Here is a 22,308-nt window from a genome sequence, read left to right on the forward strand (position 1 = left end):
ACTGAACACAATACTCCAAGTGTGGTCTAACCAGGGTTTTATAGAGCTGCAGTATTACCTCCTGGCTCTTGAACTCAATCTCCCGGTTAATGAAGGTCCACACTTGGAACATTGTGTTCATTTCTGGTTGCCTCATTACAGGAAGGGTGTGAAGTTTCGGAGCTGGTGCAGAGGAGATTTACCAAGATGCTGTCTGGATTAGAGACCATGTCTTGTGAGGACAGATTGAGCAATCTAAAACTTCTCTCTTTGGAGTGAAGGAGGATGAGAGGTAGCTCGATAGAGGTGTACAAGATGATAAGAATCATAGATAAGAGTGGACAGCCAGAGACTTTTTCCCAGGTTGGAACTAGATAATACGAGGGAGTATGACTTTGAGGTGACACACACATGATGCTGGAGGGACTCAGCAGGCCAGGCAGCATCTACGGAATACTCATGAGTCCTGAAGAAGGGTCTCGGTCAGAAATATCATCTGTTTACACTTTTCCACAGATGCTGCCTGGCCTGCTGAGTTCCTCCAGTGTTTTGTGTGTGTTGCTCTGAATTTCCAGCATCTGCTGACTTCCTCATGTTTGTGAGAACTTTAATGTGTGTGGAGGAAGGTATAGGGAGATGTCAAAGGTAGGTTTATTACACAGAGAGTAGTGGGTGCATGGAATGTACTGCCAAGAGGGGTGGTAAGGACCCAATAGGGAAATTTGTTAAGTTCGAGGAAAGGTTCATAGGTGAAATAAAAATAGAGGTCTGTGTGAGAGGGAAGGGTTAGATTGATCTCGGAGGAGGTTAGCAGACACCAACAGAATCAACAAACTCATTCGTAAGGCCAGTGATGTTGTGGGGATGGAACTGGACTCTCTGACGGTGGTGTCTGAAAAGAGGATGCTGTTTAAGTTGCATGCCATCTTGGACAATGTCTCCCATCCACTACATAATGTACTGGTTGGGCACAGGAGTACATTCAGCCAGAGACTCATTCCTCCGAAATGCAACACAGAGCGTCATAGGAAGTCATTCCTGCCTGTGGCCATCAAACTTTACAACTCCTCCCTTGGAGGGTCAGGCACCCTGAGCCAATAGGCTGGTCCTGGACTTATTTCCTGGCATAATTTACATATTACTATTGAACTATTTATGGTTTTATTACTATTTAATTATTTATGGTGCAACTGTAATGAAAACCAATTTCCCCTGGGATCAATAAAGTATGACTATGACTAAAAGGTCAGCACAACATTGTGGGCCGAAGGGCCTGTACGGTGCTGTAATGTTCTATGTACACTACCAGCAGCACTCTTCCGGCTACTGGGGAGAGATGCTTGGTTACAGGAGGTGGAACTGGTGATTTCTGAGCGCAGGGAGCATGTGGATCATGCTCACAGCGTTTGGAAGGGACTGTAGGCACCCAGCACCTTGCCCGGGCATGGGCGAGACCAGGATCCTGCGCTGTGCTGTAATGTTAAACTGTCCAAAATTTGCATGCTTCCCCCGCCACCCCCCAGCCCCCATAGAGCTGGAATAGTGGGGAGCGATGGTAGAAAAACCCTGCAGTTCCCCTGACTTGTCTGCGCACTGGGGCCCCGAGGTTCCGTCACCACCCAGACCGAACTCCCGCCACACCCTGCCCAGACACAGAGTGCAGAGGTCATCCGGTAAAACCAGTCCTAACACCTCTGCAGGGCTGAATCTCCCAGTTAATCAGAGGGTAAAAATTTAATTACAATGCGCAACCAAAGAAGAGAGGGGAGGCAGGTGAGGGGAAGCTGTTGTCAAATACCTGTGCAAAGCAGAGCTTGCATTACAGTACAAAACACGCCCCGGCTCAGGATCGATGCTGTCTCCATCTGAACTGCTGATGTCAACTAATTCACTCTGCATTTTAATGAGTCTAGATTTCAGATCTTCTTTGAGGGCTTTTATATTAATTGTATTGTAAGCCGCAGCTTAGCAAAGTCACTGTGTGAGAGCGTGGATGTTAGAACATCGAACGGTACAGTACAGGCCCTTCGGCCCACAATGCTGTGCCAACCTTTTCACCCACTCTAATATCAATCTAACCCTTCCCTCCCACATAGACCTCCATTTTTCTGTCATTCAATTGCCTATCTGAGAGTTTCTTAAATGTCCCTATTGTATCTGCCTCTACCACCACCCCTGGCAGGGCGTTCCACACCCCCACCGCTCTCTGTGTAGAAAAACCTATCCCTGACAACCCCCTGTACGTTCCTCCGATCACCTTAAAATTATGTCCCTTGGTGTCAGCCACTTCCGCCCTGGGGAAAAGTCTCTGTCTGTCCGCTCAGTCTATGCCTCTTATCATCTTGGACACTTCTATCAAGTCTCCCCACATCCTTCCTCGCCCCAAATCTCTCACTGCTGCGGTTGGAGGCTGCTTCAAAAGAGCGACAAATATACCAGTGGTCGAGAAGAGGAAGGGGAACTGCCTTAACGATTATTGTCCAATAACTCTCATACATATGGTGATGAAGTGCTTTGAGAGGTTGGTTAGTCATAGTCATGCTTTATTGATCCTGGGGGAAATTGGTTTTCGTTACAGTTGCACCATAAATAATTAAATAGTAATAAAACCATAAATAGTTCAATAGTAATATGTAAATTATGCCAGGAAATAAGTCCAGGACCAGCCTATTGGCTCAGGGTATCTGACCCTCCCAGGGAGGAGTTGTAAAGTTTGATGGCCACAGGCAGGAATGACTTCCTATGACACTCTGTGTTGCATCTTGGAGGAATGAGTCTCTGGCTGAATGTACTCCTGTGCCCACCCAGTACATTATGTAGTGGATGGGAGACATTGTCCAAGATGGCATGCAACTTGGACAGCATCCTCTTTTCAGACACCACCGTCAGAGAGAGTCCAGTTCCATCCTCACAACGTCACTAGCCTTACGAATGAGCTAGAATCAACCCCTGCCTAGGCAGGGACCTGGACTGCTGTAATTTGCCCGTCGCCACAGTAGGTCTACATCAGATTCCATCTCACTGGCTCTTCACTCGGCCTTAGACCATTTCTGCAATAGCAATACCTACATCAGGCTGCTGTTTATTGACTACAGCTCAGCGCTAAATGCAATTATACCCCCAGTTCTAATCAACAAGCTCCAAAATCTGGGCCTCTGTACCTGCTCCTGCAGCTGGATCCACTGGGAGAGCACAGGCAGTAGGGATCGGAAATGACATCTCCTCCTCGCTGACAATCAACACTGGCGCACCTCAAGGACGTGTGCTTAGCCCACTGCTCTATTCTCCCTGCACCCATGACTGTGTGGCTAGGCACAGCTCAAATGCCATCTATAAATTTGCTGATGGCATTATTGTTGGCAGAGTTTCAGATGGTGATAGGTCAACTGGTAAGAGTGGTTCCACAGCAACAATCTTGCTCTCAGTGCCGGTCAGACAAAGGAATTGATTGTGGACTTCAGGAAGGGGAAGTCGAGGGAAACACACACCAGTCCTCATTGAGAGGTCAACAGTGGGAAAAGTGAGCAGTTTTAAGTTGCTGGATGACAACATCTCTGAGAATCTATCCAACATATTGATGCAGTTACAAAGAAGGCACAACTATATTTCATTAGGAAATTGAGAAGACTGGGTAGGTCACAGAAGACACTTGCACATCTGTACAGATGTATGCTGGAGAGCATTATAACTGGTATCACCGTCTGGTATGGGGCGGGTTAGGGTGGGGCTACTGCACAGGATCAGAAAGAGCTGCAGGAAGTTGTAAACTCAGCCAGCACCATCGTGGACTCTGTTCTCCCCAGCACTGAGGACATCTTCAAAAGGCAATGGCTCAGAATGGAAGCATCCATCAGTAAGGACCCCCGTCACCCAGGGTGAGCCCTCTGCTCGTCAGGGGGAAGGTTACAGGAGCCTGAAGGCATCCACTCAACGTCTGAGGAACAGTCTCTTTTCTTCCATTGTCTGACTTCTGAATAAACAGCGAACCCATGAACTCTACTATTTTTCCTCTCTTTTTGTAATTTAGTAATTTATATATTTTTAATATGATATATTTCACTGTACTGCTGCCACAAAACAAATTTCACAACATATGTCAGTGATATTAAACCTGATTCTGATGCTGACAAAAGCTCAATCTCTTTAACCTGTCCTCCTACAAGACAGACTCTCTACTCCAGGCAGCATCCTGGTTGTTGGAGAGATTTTTGCATAGATGGGGAATTAAGGGTTACGGGGAAAAGGCAGGGAGGTGGAGATGATCAGCCAGGATCTTATTGAAAGGCGGAGCAGCTCGACGGGCCAGATGGCCGACTCCTGCTCCTATTTCTTAGATTCTTGTGTAAATCTCTGCACTTTCTTCAAAGCTTCCACATCCTATAAGGAACTGAACGCACGTGTGTTCTCGCCAGTATTCTACAGAACTGCAACATTATCTCCTGGCTCTCGACTCTCGAACAGAATTGGAGAGACTCTGTTTAATTCACTGCCTCAGGTCACAGTGAAGGCACATTTAGATGGAGAAGTAACGTAAGGATTTGAAGGATGTAAGAAATAAAGTCAATTCAAATTAAATTCAATCCAATCCAACCAATCCTGCTGCCTCCTCATCCATTCCCTTCAGCAAGGGAGGAGGGACGTGAATGATTTGAACTCCTGCTCCATCTCACCCCGCGAATCTCTGCCTCCTTTCCTGAACTTTGGCAGTGTTGCTGTCCTGTCTCGGAAGGGTTGGGATGAATACTCTGTGCCTTCACTGCTGTAGTGAGCCAGAGCACAGGCTGAGGAAGCAGCAACGGAATCGAGAAACAAGTCAGAATTCGAACCGGGCTTATTATCACCGACCTGTCACGTAATCTCTTCTATTGCGGCAGCAGTTCTCTGCAATATATACAGACATTACAGTAAGTTACAATAAGAAATATTTAAAAGAGTACAAGAACAGAGAAAAATAGTGAGATGGTGTTCGTGGTTTGAGGACCATTCAGAAATCTGCTGGTGGAGGGGAAGAAGCTGTTACTGCAGCGTTGGCTGAGGGTCTTCAGGCTCTTGTACCTCCTGCCTGATGTAGTCAATGAGAAGATGCCATGTCCCGAATGGTGAGGGAACGGTAGATGCTGCCTTCTTGAGGTATTGGCTTTGATAGTGGGGAGGCTCGAGCCCGTGACCGAGTTTACAAGCCTCTGCAGCTTTTTCTGATCCTGTGCAATGGCCCCTCTATACCAGACAGTGATGCAACCAGTCAGAATGCTCTCCATGGTATAACTGTAGAAATTTGCTAGAGCTTTTGGTGACATGCCAAATCTCCTCAGACTTGTAGTAAAATATAGCAGCTGCATTTGCATCGATGTGTTGGGCCCAGGACAGATCCTCAGAGATGTAGACACCCAGGAACTGGAAACGGCTCACCCTTTCCACAGCTGATTCCTCCACGAGGACTGGCGTGTGTCCCTCGACCTCCCCCTTCCTGAAGTCCACAATCAATTCCCTGGACTTACTGGTGTTGCTTTCTTTGATAGACTTTCTCAGGACGACAACAGTTAACTACAGAAGGTAATCCTGTCTGGTAAGTGCTCAACACAGGAGTAATTATCCAACAACCGAGTGTTACTGAGGCTGGGATTTAGTCAGCCACAGCGGAGGTGAGCCAGTGAATTAGAGCAGAGTGCACGGTCCCATACCATCACACGTTCAGCACAAGTCGTTGGATTCAGTCTCCACCCTCAGGACTTGTTACCATTTTCAATCTCTTTCATAGTTAATCCTGCTTTGTTTCACAATGAATACTACAGCTGATTCAACCCTTGCTCATTCTCCGACTCTGCTTGTGTTTCTAAGCAACTGTGCAGGCGGCTGGATGTGAACCAGTCGCTCACCGCTCTCCTCTGCCCTTTTTGCTGATCTCTCGGCAAGTGTCCTCTGAAGGTACCACTTCTCTCTCGTGGACAATGGACATGGGGCGTGGGATCCCATCACTGTACGCTGGGAGGTGCTGGTGAGGCCGTGCTCACAGGTACTGAATTGATACGGGGGGAGTGTCCTCTATAGTTCTAGGCTGTTAGTGGGGAGCAGGGAGAAAGAGGAAACACTGACGTTCTAGTGAGAGGTCAAACCTTGCTTCCATCTGCTTTCTCAGGGTTAAAACAGTTTGGAGAAACGTCCTCCCTTGCACCGGACAAATCTCCATCTCTACAACAACCTTCAACTCCATGATGATTTCCATCTCTAAGACACCCTCAGTCTCCATGACAACCTCTGTCTCCATGGCGACTGCCATCTCCATGGCAACCTCCATCTCCATGTCGACCTCTATCTCCACAACAGGCTCTTTTGGTGTGACAGCTCCCCTCTCCCTCGCCACGCTGCTGGTACCTTCGACTTATTTGGTCCCAGCAGTTGAGAGGGCGCTGGCCTATGCCAGCTGCTGCCCATGCACCCCTCATCCCTTTCCCAATCCTTCCTGGTCCTCTCCTGTCCATGCACTTGACTCGGCTCAGTAACTCCTGCCTCTCCTGGTCTTCAGTCTGCTCACCCAGACTTCAGCCGCCTGACTGTGCCCTACGACCTCCCCACGTTTCGCTTCCGGTTCTAGAACATCAAAAAGTTCAGCACAGCACAGGACCTTCACCCCACAACGTTGTGCTGATCTTTTAACCTGCTCCAGGATCAATCTAACCCTTCCTTCCCTCCTACATAGCCCTCCATTGTTCTATCATCCATGTGTCTGTCTCAGAGTCTCTTACATGTTCCTAATGCATCTGCCTCGACCACCACCCCGGCAGTGTGTTCCATGTACCCATCGTTTTCCATGTAAAATAACTCACCGGTATATCAGTCATCTCTCCCTATACTTTCCTCCCGACACCTTAAAACTTTGCCCCCTACTATTGGCTATTTCTGCCCTGGGGAAAAATCTCTGGCTGTTCACTAGATCGATATCTCTTATCATCTTGTACACCTCTATCAAATCACTTCTGCTCCAAAGTGAAAAGTTCTAGCTCCCTCATAAGACGTACTCTCTAATCTAGGCAAATCTCCTCTGCACCCTCTCTAAAGCTTCCACATCCTTCCTATAATGAGGAGAGCAGAACTGAACGCAATGTTGATGTTGACTTTGCTATGTTCCGTGGCTCTGGTGTTACTCCGAGAATTATTATTGTCTACGTTCTGCCATGTTGTTTTTATCGCGCCTTGTGGTGCATCGGGTGGCATTTTTTTTTGCTGTTTCTGTAGCAGTTTTTAATGAGGACGAGTTGCTTGCTCGATGCTCAACCCAGCGCAGACGGAAAGCGCGCGAGAAGTAAACTCGGGAACAACATCTGGATTAATTCTTGCTGCGGAGATGGATTTAAGATGAATGCAGTAGAACAGAGTGATCTAGGAATAATGGAACATAGTTCCCTGAAGGTGGAATCTCAGGTGGATAGGGTGGTGAAGAAAGCTTTTGGTATGCTGGCCTTTATAAATCAGAGCATTGAGTATAGGAGTTGGGATGTAATGTTGAAATTGTACAAGGCATTGGTGAGGCCAAATTTGGAGTATTGTGTACAGTTTTGGTCACCGAATTATAGGAAAGATGTCAACAAAATAGAGAGAGTACAGAGAAGATTTACTAGAATGTTGCCTGGGTTTCATCACCTAAGTTACAGAGAAAGGTTGAACAAGTTGGGTCTTTATTCTTTGGAGCATAGAAGGTTGGGGGGGACTTGATAGAGGTATTTAAAATTATGAGGGGGATAGATAGAGTTGACTTGAGAGTGGGGGAGATTCAAACAAGAGGATATGAGTTGAGATTTAAAGGGCAAAAGTTTAGGGGTAACACGAGGGGGAACTTCTTTACTCAGAGAGTGGTAGCTGTGCGGAACGAGCTTCCAGCAGAAGTGGTTGAGGCAGGTTCGATGTTGTTGTTTAAAGTTAAATTGGATAGCTATATGGACAGGAAAGGAATGGAGGGTTAGGGGCTGAGTGCAGGTCGGTGGGACTAGGTGAGAGTAAGAGTTTGGCACGGACTAGAAGGGCCGAGATGGCCTGTTTCTGTGCTGTAATCGTTATATGGTTATATGAAATGGATTTAAAGTTTTACTCACAGCTTTCCCTTAATCTCTCCCACTTTAGCTACATAAATTTCAACATTGCAATTGATATTCTCACATTTATTTGTATTTGCAGTTTGTCTTTTGCCCATTTTTGTTTGTTGTGTGTAGTTTGTCTATCTACTGTGATGCCAGCAAGAAAACAAATCTCAGGTCGTATCTGGTGAAATATGTACTTTGATAATAAATTTACTTTGAACTTTTACAAAGCACCTTTAAACCTGCGCAGACCCTGCACAGAACATTTGACACCACTGTGGCCTAGGACACAGGACAATACAGCAGGGATACAGGCTGAACCAGTCCATTCTGGGAAGGACTGTACTTCTGTGGAACAATCCTAACTATAGGATAGTTACGAGTCTGCCCCACATCCCAGTCCAGCACACAGATGGACCTGCAGCAACCTGTCGTTCCAACTGGGATCAGCTAATTCAGCCCAGGCCTGGGATTGCCCACTTGAGTTCATGGGGTCGTCTGGTTGGCAGCCAACAAGTTTTAATCAAAACTCTGAGACATTAACTGAGGAACTGTTAAACTTCATAAACACAAGAGATTCTGCAGATGCCGGGAATCCAGAGTAACAAACAAAATGCTGGAAGAACTCAGCAGGTCAGTCAGCATCTATGGAAAGGAATAAAGAGTTGCCAGGGCTAGAGGACCTGAGCTAAAGAGAGGTTGAATAGGTTCGGACTTTATTCCCTGGAGCACAGGAGAATGAGGGGAGACTTGAACAGGTATACAAAATTATGAAGAGTATAGTTAGGGTAAATGCAAGCAGGCTTTTACCATTGGGATTGGGTGGGTCTACAACCAGAGGTCATGGGTTGAGGGTGAAAAGTGAAAAGTTTAAGGGGAACATGAGGGGAAACTTCTTCACTCAGAGGGTGGTGAGAGTGTGGAACGAGCTGCCAGTGCCAGTGGTGCGTGTGAGCTCGATTTCCATAAGGTGTTGCTCCTACAACGTGAGTGTGGCCTAGTTGTGACAGTAGAGGAGACCATGGACTTGCATATCGGAGTGGGAATGGGGAACAGAGTTGAAATGGGTGGCCACCGGGAGATCCCGTTTTTTCTGGGAGATGGAGTGTAGGTGCTTGGCGGAGTGCGCTCCCAATCTACGTGGGTTGCACCAAAGGAGGGAGCAGTAGGTGACCTCAACAGTCTCACGGGTGAAGTGTTGCCTCACCTGGAAGGACTGTTTGGGGTCTAGAATGGTAGGATTCAGAATGGCAACTTAAATGGTTCTGCACAGAGTAGATGGACCGAATGGCCTGTTTCTGTGCTGTACTTTTCTAAGATTCTATGACAAGATCTTCAAAGAGCGATGCCTCAAAAAGGTAGCATCTATTATTAAACCCCCACACACCACCCAGGACGTGCCCTGTTCTCATTGCTACTATCAGGAAAGAGGTACAGGAACCTGAAGACACACAGTTAGCGATTCAGGAACAGCTTCTTCCCCTCTGCCATTCGATTCCTAAATGGACATTGAACCCACGAACACTACCCCACTACTCTTTTTGCCTTATTTATTTAACTATTGAATATATATACTTTCTGAAATTCACGTTTTTTTCCTCCATTATTATGTACTGCTGGCTCAAAGACAGTAAGTTTCATGAATTGTGTGTGTGGGTGTGTGTCTTCTGCTGTTTTGCTGAACATTGTGGAGAGGCTATGTTGACGCTGGAATGTGTGTGACAACGTTTGCGGGCTGCCCCCCAGCTCACTGTTGGGTGTGTTGGTTGTTAACAGAAACAACACATTTCACTGCCTGTTTCGAAATGAGAGAAATAACTATCAACCTGGATCCCAGTCAGCTGCGGAGCAGGACTCTGGGTGTTTCTGGTCTAACCTGGCATACCTGCTTTCCACCATGCCCTAGGCTCCGCAGCCTGTTAATTGAGGAGGGAGAAAGGTGACGACACCTTCAGTAGACACAACCTACAGACTCACTGTCAACGACTCTACCACTCATGTTCTCAGTGGTATTTATTTACTGTTTAAATTTATTGTTTGCACGACGTATCCTCCTGTGTGGTTGGGATGTTCGCCGGTCTTTGTTATGTGTCTTTTTTCATCAATTCCTTTGTATTTCTCTATATGAGGCCCTCCCTTGAACAGGGTCGACATGGACGCCGTGTCCCAGCTGTCTACACGGCACGCAAGCCATTGCGGTGCTGGAGGCTCCCCTTCTCCACGCATTTGATGAACTCAACGGAACAGCAGGAGTTGCCAGTCAGCGTTGAACTCCATGTAGGACTGCCTTAGGGATTCCAGCACCGGATTTTTCCCTCAGGGATTACTCCTAAGGCCTTCCCCATGACTGTGTACAGCCGCAAGGCAGCAGAGGCTTGAGATCAGAGTTTTCCGTCTCCTAGGTGAGTTGCCAGGCATGGCTGACCAGCCCCATTTGCCCAAACCAACTGGTTTTAAGGCACTGGTAACCCTCCTTTGCCACTTCTCCTGTCAGTAGAAACAGCTTTGCCGGGCTAAGCCACACCCGAAGGCAGGGAGCGGGACTTGGTTGTCAGAAGCTATTTGAGACACACACTACTGGGAACATAGGTAGTGGGAGCTTTTCCCCATAACCCCCCCCCCAGCTATAACAACCTTAAGGAACCATAACAACCAGTGTTCAAGCGCAGGGAGCGTCAGAGGCATTGGCGGCCGCGGAAGGCAGACGGAGCACCACCAACCGCTGTGAGTTCTTTCTCCTTGTGTGTGTGTTTTTTTTTCTCATTTTTTAAACTATAAAAGAGAGATAGGATCTAGCGGAGCGGCCATCGTCAGAGTGGGGCTAGAGTCAGATTGGGAACTTAGGGGCTTCGACGAGAAGAGGCTGAGGCCAAAGGAACAGGTAAGGAGGACAGATTTTTCATCTCATCATTGCTGGCGTGGTCTTGGTCGCCCACGGTACAGTGCAGGCAGGATGGCAGTGGAAAGCTCCACCTGTAGGACGTGGGAATTCATGGAAGCTGAGGCGGGAAGTGCATCCAACTCCAGCCCCTGAAAGACCGCATTAAGGAGCTGGAGTTGGAGTTGGATGAACTAAGGCTCATCCTGGAGGCAAAGGAATTGACAGGTGGTTACACCCTGAGTGCAGAATTCAGGGAGTAGATGTGTGAACACAGAGAGAGGTAAAGGGAGAAAGAAGTCAGTGCAGGGTCCCCCTGTGTCCATTCCCCTCAGCAACAGGTTTTACCCTTTGGATACTGATGAGAGGGATGACCTATCTGGGCAAGGCAGCAGCAGCCAGACCAATAGCACTGTGGTCGGCTCTGAGCCTCAGAAGGGTAGGGTGAAGTCAGGCAGAGCGATAGTCATAGGGGACTTAATAGTTAGAGGGACAGATAGGAGGTTCTGTGGCAGCGAAAGAGACGCCAGGATAGTGTGTTTCCTCCTGGGTGCTAGGGTCCAGGATGTCTCTCAGTCGTTGTAGAATATTCTTGAAGGGGAGGGTGAGCAGCTGGAGGTCGTGGTACATGTTGGTACCAATGACGTAGGCAGGAGAGGGGTAGAGGTCCTGCGCAGTAAGTTTAGTGAGTTAGGAAAGAGGCTGAGGAGCAGGACCTCCAAGGTGGTTCTCTCCGGATTACTCCCTGTGCCACGAGCTAGTGAAGGTCAGAACAGGAAGACAGTGCAGATGAATGAGTGGCTGAGGAGATGGTGCAGGAGGCAGGGTTTCAAGTTCTTGGATCATTCAAACCTTTTTCTGGGGAATTGGTGATCTGTACAAATGGGACGAGTTGCACCTGAACTGGAGGGGAACCAATATCCTGGGAGGGAGGTTTGCTAATGCTTTTGGGGAGGGTTTAAACTAGATTTGCAGGGGGGTGGGAACCGAAGTGAAGAGGCAGAGGATGGAGATGTTGGTGCACAAGTAGAGACAGCTTGTAGGGAGTTTGTGAAGGATGGGCAGATGGTTTGAGATGTGTCTATTTTAATGCAAGGAGTATTATAAGCATGGATCGATACGTGGAACTACGATGTTGTGGGCATTACAGAGACTTGGATGACTCAGGGGTAGGAACGGCTGCCGAGTGTACCAGGCTTTAGATGTTTCAAAAAGGACAGGGAGGGAGGCAAAAGAGATGGGGTGTGGCATTCCTAATTAGGGATAGTGTCACGGCTTCAGAAAAGGAGGAAGTCATGGAGGGAATGTCTACTGAGTTAGAGTAGATGGAAGTCAGAAACAGAAAGGAGCCAATAACTCGACTGGGTGTTTTTATAGACCCCCCAATAGTAACAGAAACATGAAGGCGCAAATAGGAAGGTAGATTCTGGAACAGTGCAATAATAATAGGTTTGTTGTGATGAGTGATTTCAATTTTCCTAATATTGATTGGCATCTCCATAGAGCAAAGGGTTTGGATGGGGTGGAGTTTGTTAGGTGTGTTCAGGAAGGTTTCCTGACACAATATGTAGATAAGTCAACTAGAGGAGAGGCTGTACTTGATCTGGTATTGGGAAATGAACCTGGTCAGGTGTCAGATCTCTTGGGGGAGAGCATTTTGGAGGTACAGTAGTGATCACAACTCTATCTCCTTTACTACAGTGCTGGAAAGGGATAGGAACAGACAATTTGGGAAAAATATTTAATTGGGGTAGGGGGAAATGTGATGCTATAAGGCGGGAACTGGGGAACATAAATTGTTTTCGGACGTTCTCAGGGAAATGCACAGCATAAATGTGGCAAATGTTCGGGGAATATTTGCATGGTGCTCTGCATTGGTGTGTTCCATTGAGGCATGGAAAGGATGGTAGGGTAAAAGAACTATGGTGTACAAAGGATGTAGAAAATCCAGCTAAGGAGAAAAGCTTACAAAAGGTTCAAGAAACTAGGTACTGTTAGAGCTCTAGAAAATTATAAGGTTGCCAGGAAGGAGTTTAAGAATTAAATTAGAATTTGAACGGGCCACGAGAAGGCCTTGGTGAGCAGGGTTAAGGAAAACATCAAGGCTCTCTACAAGTATGTGAAGAGCAAGAGGATGAGCCGTGTGAGAACAGGACCAATCAGATGAGATAGTGGAAACATGTGCCTGGAGTTGGAGGAGGTAGCTGAGGTACTTAATGAATACTTTGCTTCAGTATTCACCAGGGAAAAGGACCTTTGCAATTGTGGGGATGACTTACAGTGGACAAATGCTTGACCATATAGACATTAAGAAAGAGAATGTGCTGAAGCTTTTGAAAGGTATTAAGGCAGATAAGCTGCCATGCTTGGACAAGATATATCCCAGTCTACTGTGGAAAGCAAGGGCGGAGACTACTGAGGCTCTGGTGATCTTCACATCATCAATAGGGATGGGAGAAGTACCAGAGGGTTGCAAATGTTGTTCCTGTGTTCAAGAAAGGGAGTAGAGATCACCCAGGAAATTATCGACCAGTGAGTTTTACTTCAATGGTGGGCAAGTTGTTGGAGAAGATACTGAGAGGCAGGATTTATGAGCATTTGGAGAGGCATAATCTGATTAGGGATAGTCAGCATGGACTTGTCTAGGGCAGGTCGTGCCTTTTGAGCCTGACTGAATTCTTCTGAGGATGTAACAAAGCATATCGATGAAGGTAAAGCAGCAGATGTAGTGTATATGGATTTCAGCAAGGCATTTGATAAGGTTCCCCATGCAAGGCTCATTGAGAAAGTAAGGAGGCACGGGATCCAAGGAGACCTTGCTTTGTGGATCCAGAATTGGCTTGCCCACAGAAAGCAAAGCTGTAGATGGTTCATATTCTGTATGGAGGTTGGTGACCAGTGGTGTTTCGCAGGGATCTGTTCTAGGACCCGTCCTCTTTGTGATTTTTCATAAATGACCTGGATGAAGAAGTAGGAAGGTGGGTTAGTAAGTTTGCTGATGACACAAAGGTTGGAGATGTTGTGGATAGTCTGGAGGGCTGTCAGAGGTTACAGCACAACATCGATAGGAATGCAGAACTGGGCTGAGAAGTGGCAGATGAAGTTCAACCCAGGTAAGTATGAAGTGGTTCATTTTGGTAGGTCAAATTTGAAGACAGAATATAATATTAATGGTAAGACTCCTGGCAGTGTGGAAGATCGGAAAGATCTTGGGGTTCATGTCCAGAGGACACTCAAAGCTGCTGCACAGGTTGACACTGTTGTTAAGAAGGCATATGATGTCTTGGCATTCATCAACCGTGGGATTGCGTTCAAGAGCTGAGAGGTAATGTTACAGCTATATAAGACCTTGGTCAAACCCCACTTGGAGCACTGTGCTCAGTTCTGGTCACCTCACTACAGGAAGGATGTGGATACTATAGAGAGAGTGCACAGGAGATTTACAAGGATGTTGCCTGGATTGGAGAGCATGCCTTATGTGAATAGTTTGAGTGAACTTGGCCTTTTCTCCTTGGAGCGACGGAGGATGAGAGGTGACCTGATAGAGGTGTATAAGATGATAAGAGCCATTGATCATGTGGATAGTCTAGGCTTTTTCCCAGGGCTGAAATGGCTCACATGGGGGGCATAGTTTTAAGGCACTTGGAAGTAGGTACCGAGGGGATGTCAGGGGTAAGTGTTTCACACAGAGAGTGGTGGGTGCATGGAATGGGCTGCCAGCAAAGCTGGTAGAGGTGGATACAATACAGTCTTTGAAGAGACTCTGAGATAGGTACTTGGAGCTTAGAAAAATAGAGGGCTATGCGGTAGGGTAATTCCAGGCAGCTTCTAGAGTAGGTTATATGATCAGCACAACATTGTGGGCCGAAGGGCCTGTAATGTGATGTAGATTTTTATGTTCTCTATAAAAGACAATGAATGTCAACGTAGTGTATGGTGACATATATGGCCGTTGATAATAAAAAGACTGCTTGTGTTCTGTGTTGCTCTCTTGAACATTGTGGGCTTGCTACGTCGATGCTGGAAAGAGTGGTGACATCCTCGGTCGTGTTGGTTATTAGTGCAAGTTTGGGGTGGGTCTGAGGCTGCCCACAGATGTTTGCAAATGATAAATATACCGACTTAACCCTCACCTACTCACCAGGCATTTTACAACGACCAACCAGCCTACTAACTGGTACGCCTTTGGACTGTGGGAGGAAACCATTGAGCTGGCAGGAAACACCACACACTCGTGGGAAGAACATAGAAACTTTATTGCAGGGAATGCTGGTATTGCACTCTGAACTCCGACGCCCTGAGCTGTAATAGCGTCGTGCTAACCGCTACCCTTCCGTTGCACCGGTGGTGTGGGGACTGTGGGGTTTGGGCAGCCGGAGGCTTGTTACCCCTCCAGGAGGGTTTACCCCGGCGTGGCCCAGCGTAAATGCAGAGTGGCCCGTTCAGTCTCACTCCCCGCACAGGCTCCCGGCATTCTGGCCACGGGACGTGTCCCTCCCTGACCACCACCTTGAAATGCCTACTGCCTCTCCCAGCCTCTGCAGCCGCTGCCTGGTCTGTGCAGTGTTTGTGTTGGAGCTTACGAAGCTGCCTGCTTTGGGAGCTCGGACAAGGGATTCTGCAGATGCTGGAGATCCACAGCCACATCACGGAATGCTGGAGGAACACAGCAGGTCAGGCAGCGTCTACGGAGGGGATTAAATGGTCAAACCTTTGGGCTGAGACCCTGCATCAGGACAGGAAAGGATGGGGGCTGAAGGCAGGATAAGAACTTGGGGGGGAGGGGGAATGAGGATAACTTGGCAGGTGATAGGGGGATGAGTAAGAAGCTGGGAGGGGATGAGTGGAAAAGGTAAAGAGCTGAAGAAGGAGGAATCTGATAAGAGAGGAGAGTGGACCATGGGAGAAAGGGAAGGAGGAAGGGAACAAGGGCAGGTGAGGAGAGGAAAAAGGCTGAGAGAGGAACCAAAATGGAAGATGGAGAAAGAGCGAAGGGGCAGGCAGAAGAAATTACAGGAAATTAAAGGAATGCCATCAGGATGCAGGCTTCCAACAGAGAATATGTGGTGGTGCCCCTCTGTTTTAAGTTTGGCCTCATTGTGGCAGTAGAGATGGCCGTGGATTGACATGACGTTGCAAACGATGCATTTCACAGTGTTCCAATGTACATACTCTGAATCTCAGGGGTCAGGGGCCTAGCACTGTAAGGGCAGTATCTTGGGACCCTGCTCTGATCTGTGATCAGAGGGGTAGGTTGGCAGTGTGGACCTGTGTTTCTGTATCCTGACCTGTACTCTGTTTGCTGGGAAGGGAGTGTCTGACCTCGCTCTGACCTAGTGAACGCTCTGTGCGTGCGGCTGCACATCGCGGTGAAACAGCGAGGCAACAGTCACGGGCACGCGGCTCGCTCCTTTCATCTGGGCAGACATCTCTGCAAAGGTGATGAACTTGCAGCTTCTCCCGGTCCACACACAATGACAGGAAGCCAACCCCAGCATCCTGCCAGAGGGGCTGATGAGGAAAACACTGGTGTGGTATTTCTGTCGCTCTCCGTACACGGCAGCTGGCTGCATCCAAATCTGATTCTGGTTCGGAAAGTGACCCACCCATCCGCTCTCCACACCAAGATCAAACACCATTACAATAACCAACTGCATTTCTGTAGCAGCCAAGAAATGAGTAGATGTTTAAAGCGGAGGTTGATAGGTTCCTCATTAGTCAGGGCATCAAGTGTTACAGGGAGAAGGTAGAGAATGGGGATGAGAGGGATAATAAATCAGTCATGGTGAAATGGATGGCATGGATAGCTTTACAATGTCAGCCATCTGAGTTCAAATCCCACCACTGCCCGTACGGAGGTTAAACGTTCTTCCCGCGGCGGCGTGGGGTTTCCTCCGCACGCTCTGTTTCCTCTCTCACTTCAAAGACACATGGGTTAGTATGTCAGTATGAGGGGCAGGTTAGTAAGTTGCTATGCTGGCGTAGTGACACTTGTGGGCTGCCCCCAGCACATCCTTGGACTGTGTTGTGGATGCAAACAACACATTTCACCGTATGTTGCAATGCACATATGACAAATAAAGCTAACCTTTTATCTTTTTTAATCTTTCAGACTCCACAGGTTGAATGGCTTTAACTTTTGGTGACCTCAGGATGTTCGGCTGAAGTGATGGACTGTGAAGTCACGACATGAATTAGCACAGAAAGCAGGAACTCTGTACATGGGACCCTGCCCTTCATTGAAGAGTGTCCTGGGACCTTTCATATCCATCGGATTGCGCAGAAGGAATCTCACTCACATCTGATCCAAGAGATAATGGCTTCAGCAACAGTCCCACTGTGCGAGAGCCAGGATATGGGCAATCGGTTTCAGAGGATGTAACATACAGTGAAAAAACCTACCCTTCCACAAAAACATTATTGCTTTTATTTGTGAAGTAGAGTAGGTTAGAAAACAGGGAGGGGCTGCTGGTGTGGAGAAAAGGAATAATTTTCTCCCATTTTCAGAAATAACACTACCAGGTTTGGAATAGCACAGGATAGACACAGAGTGAAGCTCCCTCCACACCATCCCATTACGCACTCCCAGGGTGAGACACAGAGTGAAGCTCCCTCCACACTGTCTCAGCACACACCCCCAGGGTGAGACACAGAGTGAAGCTCCCTCCACACTGTCTCAGCACACACCCCCAGGGTGAGACACAGAGTGAAGCTCCCTCCACACTGTCTCAGCACACACCCCCAGGGTGAGACACAGAGTGAAGCTCCCTCCACACTGTCTCAGCACACACTCCTATGGTCAGACACAGAGTGAAGCTTCACACTCCCAAGACATGTACAATGACCAATACACATAAAATCTAATGTTCACGTCTCTATTGCAATTTCATAATGCAGATTCCAACAGCACTGTGTCACTGGAATGGTAAAGATGGTGTTTCTTGTCTGGTGAACAAGGCCTTCCCACTCCTTCCCTGTGTGCAATGGTGGATGGTCAGGGTTCTACACACAGACAACTGAGACTCACTGATCTAACTTCTATTGTGCTTAGAACAGACTGAACATATTGACCAGGTATACCTTGACTTGGCTGGGCATAGACCGAACATATTGACCCGGTACAGACTGAACATATCGACCGGGTATACATTGGTATCTCAAGATCTTTTGGTAAATCTCACTGCTTGTGTGATCTGTGCAAGATGCTTTCGATGAAATGAGTTTTCTAACGCTCTCGCCATCCCTGCTGCCGGACATTCTGTGTTTCTGTCAGCTCCTGAACTCTGGAAGGACCCTTGTAACAGCTTCGACGCTCCCCTCTGCACGGGGCAGGGCACTGCTCACCGGGTGTGTCCATGAGGTGGTCTGGGTCACGTGGCTGAAAGATCAAGGACAGGCTTCAGAAATCCAAAGCAGTTTCCTGTTACACTGACTGGGATACAGGGGGGACAGACACCGTCACACTGAGTGGGATACAGGGGACAGACACCGTCACACTGAGCGGGATACAGGGGACAGACACCGTCACACTGAGCGGGATACAGAGGGGGCAGACACTGTCATACTGAGTGGGATACAGGGGGGACAGACACCGTCACACTGAGCGGGATACAAAGGGGGCAGACACTGTCACGCTGAGTAGGATACAAGGGGACAGACACTGTCACACTGAGTGGGATACAGAGGGATTTATGGCTTTGGGAAAAGGTGATCCCAATGCAAGCAGGTTGCTGGGAAAACAAGGTGCATGGGTAGTTTGTGAATCACAAGGAGGGATAGAGAGGGGAAGGGGGTAGGGGGAAATGGAAGGGGCAGGGGAGAGGGGAAGTGGAGGGAGAGAGGGAGGAGAGTGCAGGGAGGAGGAGAGGGGGCTGGGAGGGGGAGAAGGGGAGAGGTGGTTGAGGAGTATGGGGAGAAGCGGAGGGGTGGGGAGGAGGACAGTTGTGGAGGGAGAAGGGTGAGGGAGGGGGGGTGAGGGGGTGAGTGAGAGAGAGGGGAGAAGAGGGGAGGGAGAGAGGGGGAGAAGGGGAGGGAGAGAAGGGGTGGGGAGACAAGGGGGTGGGGAGAGTGGAGATTGGAAGAGAGGCAGTCGGGGAGATTAGTGGGGTAATTGCTCATGTAGTGGGTGTATTTGGTCACTGTGGGCTCGTTGGGTCAGAAGGGCTGGTAACCATGCTGTGTCTCTGAATAAAAAAAGGAAAAACACAACAGCTATAAAGTTAAAGATGAGCTTTACTTGACAAATGTACATAGTGAAATACGTTGTTTGTGTCAGTGACCTACACAGTCTGGGGTTGTGCTGCGGGCAGCCCACAACAGTTGTCATGCCTTCGGTGCCAGTGTTGCATGCCCACAACTCTACTACTATGTCGACTCAGGCCTAGGGGCCCGGCGTGGGCAAACAACTCACTGACCCCAAACCGTGTCACTGGACTGTGGAGGAAACCAGAGCACCAGGAGGAAACCCCAGAGAGAACATACAAACTCCCTTACAGGCTGCGGCAAGAACCGAACACACACTACTGGCATTGTAACAGTGCTGGGCTACCTTGCTGCCCTCACCTTTACAGGGGTAATTGATGAGGTGTCACCCTCACCTTTGCAGGGTAATTGGGGTAAGGGTCACCTTCACCTTTACAGGGGTAATTGGGGTAAGTGTCACCGGCAGCTTTACAGGGGTAATTGGGGAGGTGTCACCCTCACCTTTACAGGGGCAACTGGGGAGCTGTCACTGACACCTTTACAGGGGTAATACGGGTGTAATTAGTGATAACTGCTACCCCTGTCAGTACTCCCCAGATCCTGAAAGAGGAACAAACATGTTCAGTGATAAATCGGCGTCTCGGAACATGCAGCTGACTATCATGTCTCATCTTGCCCTGTAGGCACATTGCAAATTCAAAATCAAAACCTGTCCTGCAGACACTGCACCATCATCTTGGTTGGTTACAGTTTATCATAAGAGGAAATTTATGAGTAATAACAGCTGAAAATGAGTTCTAACACACAGACTGTGTCCTTAAACTTCAAACGAGTAGCCACGCACAGAATCCATCTCCATGTGCCTCACTCGTCCCTTCAAGGAAAGAGATGCTTATCCTCACTTTCTACCTCGTTAGCATCTCATACTTCACTCTTCTGGTAGCTTTATGTTCATGTTCCGTGAGGTTGTTGCAGCCGGGGGTAGTCAAAGGGACGAGCTCCCAATGACATGCGTCTGTAATGGGCTCTGACAACCATGTCCAGCTCCTGGCCTTCACGTGTGGCTTAGCTACTGAGCCGGGCTGAACCGTTCCTACTGACAGGAGAAGGGGCAGAGGCAGGTTACTGGTGCCTTAAAACCAGTCGCTTCGGGCGGATAGAACTTGTCAGCACACTGAGGAGAAGGAAAACTGATCTCTCACCTCCGCCGCCTTGCAGCTATACCCACTCCTGGGAAAGGCTTCGGGAGTAAACCCCGAGGAAAAACCTGGAGCTGGAGTCCCTAAGGCAGCCCTACGTCGAGTTCAATGCTGACGGGCAACTCCTGCGACGCTGCTGGTACCAAACTGTATCGGTCTCTGTTGTTCCTTTGGGTTCATTTGCTGCGTGGAGAGGGGGAGCCTGCTCTACGGGCCACAGCCTGCTCCCCGTATCGTACTGCCCCGGCTTGCGTATCACAGAGGCAGCTAAAATGCAACATCCATGGTCAACCCCAACCAACATGGTGCCTCACAATTGATTCAGCATTGTTATTGTTTTACCTCATTCTAGCTCAATGCACTGTGTAATGATTCGAAAGAGGCATAGAACACTACATCACAAGCCCTTCAGCTCATCCAGTCTGCGCCTAATTATTATTCTGCCTAGACCCATTGACTTGCACCCGGACCACAGCCCTCCCATTCATGTACCTATCCAAACTTCTCTTCGACGTTGGAATCAAACCCACACCCACCACATCCGCTGGCAGCTTGTTCCACACACATACCACCCTCTGAGTCAACAAGTTGCCCTTAAACATTTTACCCTTAACCCATGACCTTTAGTTCCAGTCTTACCCAAATTCAGTGCGAAAAGCCTGCCTGCATTTACTCTACCTATATCTCATAATTCTGTACATCCCTGTCAAATACTCTCCTCATTCTCCTGCACTCCAGGGAATAAAGTCGGAATCTATTCAACCTTTCCCTGCGACTGTTCCTGGCAACATCCTGCACTCTTTCAATCTTATTGATATCTTTCCTGTAGGTTGGTGAGCAAAATCGCACATAGTACTCCAAATTAGGCCTCACCAACAGCTTGTACAACTCCAACATAACATTCCAACTCCTGTACTCAACACCTTGATTTATGAAGGCCAAGGTGCCAAAAGCTTTCTTTATGACCCTTTCTCAGGCCACGCTTGTTTCTCGCTGCTGCCATCAGATAGAAGGTACAGGGGCCTCAGGACTCGCACCACCGGGTTCAAGACAGTTACTGCTTCTCAACTATCAGGCTCTTGATCAAAAAGGAATAACTACATTCATCTATAGAGAAGAGTGATCGCACTTTAAGGACTCTTTATCTTGTTATTTCATGCTTCCGTTAATTATTGTTATTTATTTATATTTGCATTTGCACAATTTGTTGTCTTCTATGCTCTGTATAATTTTTCATTCATCCTGTTTACAGTTATGGCTCTGTAGATTTGCTGAGAACGTCTGAAGCAAAAAGAATCTCAGGGTTGGATGTGGAGACATCCATGTACCCTGATAATAAGTGTTACTTGGATTTTAACTTTACCAGTAACATCACTTTCAAGGAATTATGGCTCTGATATGGAAAATTGTGTGCAGTTTTGGTCCCCTAATCTGAGGAAAGACATTCTTGCCATAGAGGGAGTACAAAGAAGGTTCACCAGATTGATTCCTGGGATAGCAGGACTTTCATATGATGAAAGACTGGATCAACTAGGCTTATACTCACTGGAATTTAGAAGATTGAGGCGGGATCTTATTGAAACGTATAAAATCCTAAAGGGATTGGACAGGCTAGATGCAGGAAGATTGTTCCCGATGTTGGGGAAGTCCAGAACGAGGGGTCACAGTTTGACGATAAAGGGGAAGCCTTTTAGGACTGAGATTAGGAAAAACTTCTTCACACAGAGAGTGGTGAATCTGTGGAATTCTCTGCCACAGGAAACAGTTGAGGCCAGTTCATTGGCTATATTTAAGAGGGAGTTAGATATGGCCCTTCTGGCTAAAGGGATCAGGGGTATGGAGGGAAGGCTGGTACAGGGTTCTGAGTTGGATGATCAGCCATGATCGTACTGAATGGCGGTGCAGGCTCGAAGGGCCGAATGGCCTACTCCTGCACCTATTTTCTATGTCTATGTCTTTGTCTATGTGTTCCCGGATT

The 22,308-nt window shown here is 47.9% G+C and overlaps 1 protein-coding gene and 1 long non-coding RNA gene across 3 annotated transcripts in view; one reads left to right on the plus strand and one right to left on the minus strand.

The window, feature by feature from the left end:
* LOC134336443 (uncharacterized) overlaps nt 1-17,175 on the plus strand; it is a 37,763-nt gene extending 20,588 nt beyond the window's left edge. For both annotated transcript variants that reach the window (XR_010015792.1, XR_010015793.1), the window contains exons 2-3: nt 10,181-10,453; nt 17,042-17,175. This is a non-coding gene — a long non-coding RNA (uncharacterized LOC134336443). The remainder of the gene's footprint in view (nt 1-10,180; nt 10,454-17,041) is intronic.
* Nucleotides 17,055-22,308, minus strand: part of stxbp4 (syntaxin binding protein 4) — a 144,056-nt gene continuing 138,802 nt past the window's right edge. Inside the window, 1 exon segment of the mRNA XM_063030683.1 lies at nt 17,055-18,307. Within this exon segment, the coding sequence (XP_062886753.1) occupies nt 18,199-18,307 (109 nt within the window). The 3' untranslated portion in view covers nt 17,055-18,198.

Source organism: Mobula hypostoma, chromosome 22 (assembly GCF_963921235.1).
Source record: "Mobula hypostoma chromosome 22, sMobHyp1.1, whole genome shotgun sequence".
In the NCBI taxonomy this organism is placed as follows: Eukaryota; Metazoa; Chordata; class Chondrichthyes; order Myliobatiformes; family Myliobatidae; genus Mobula; species Mobula hypostoma.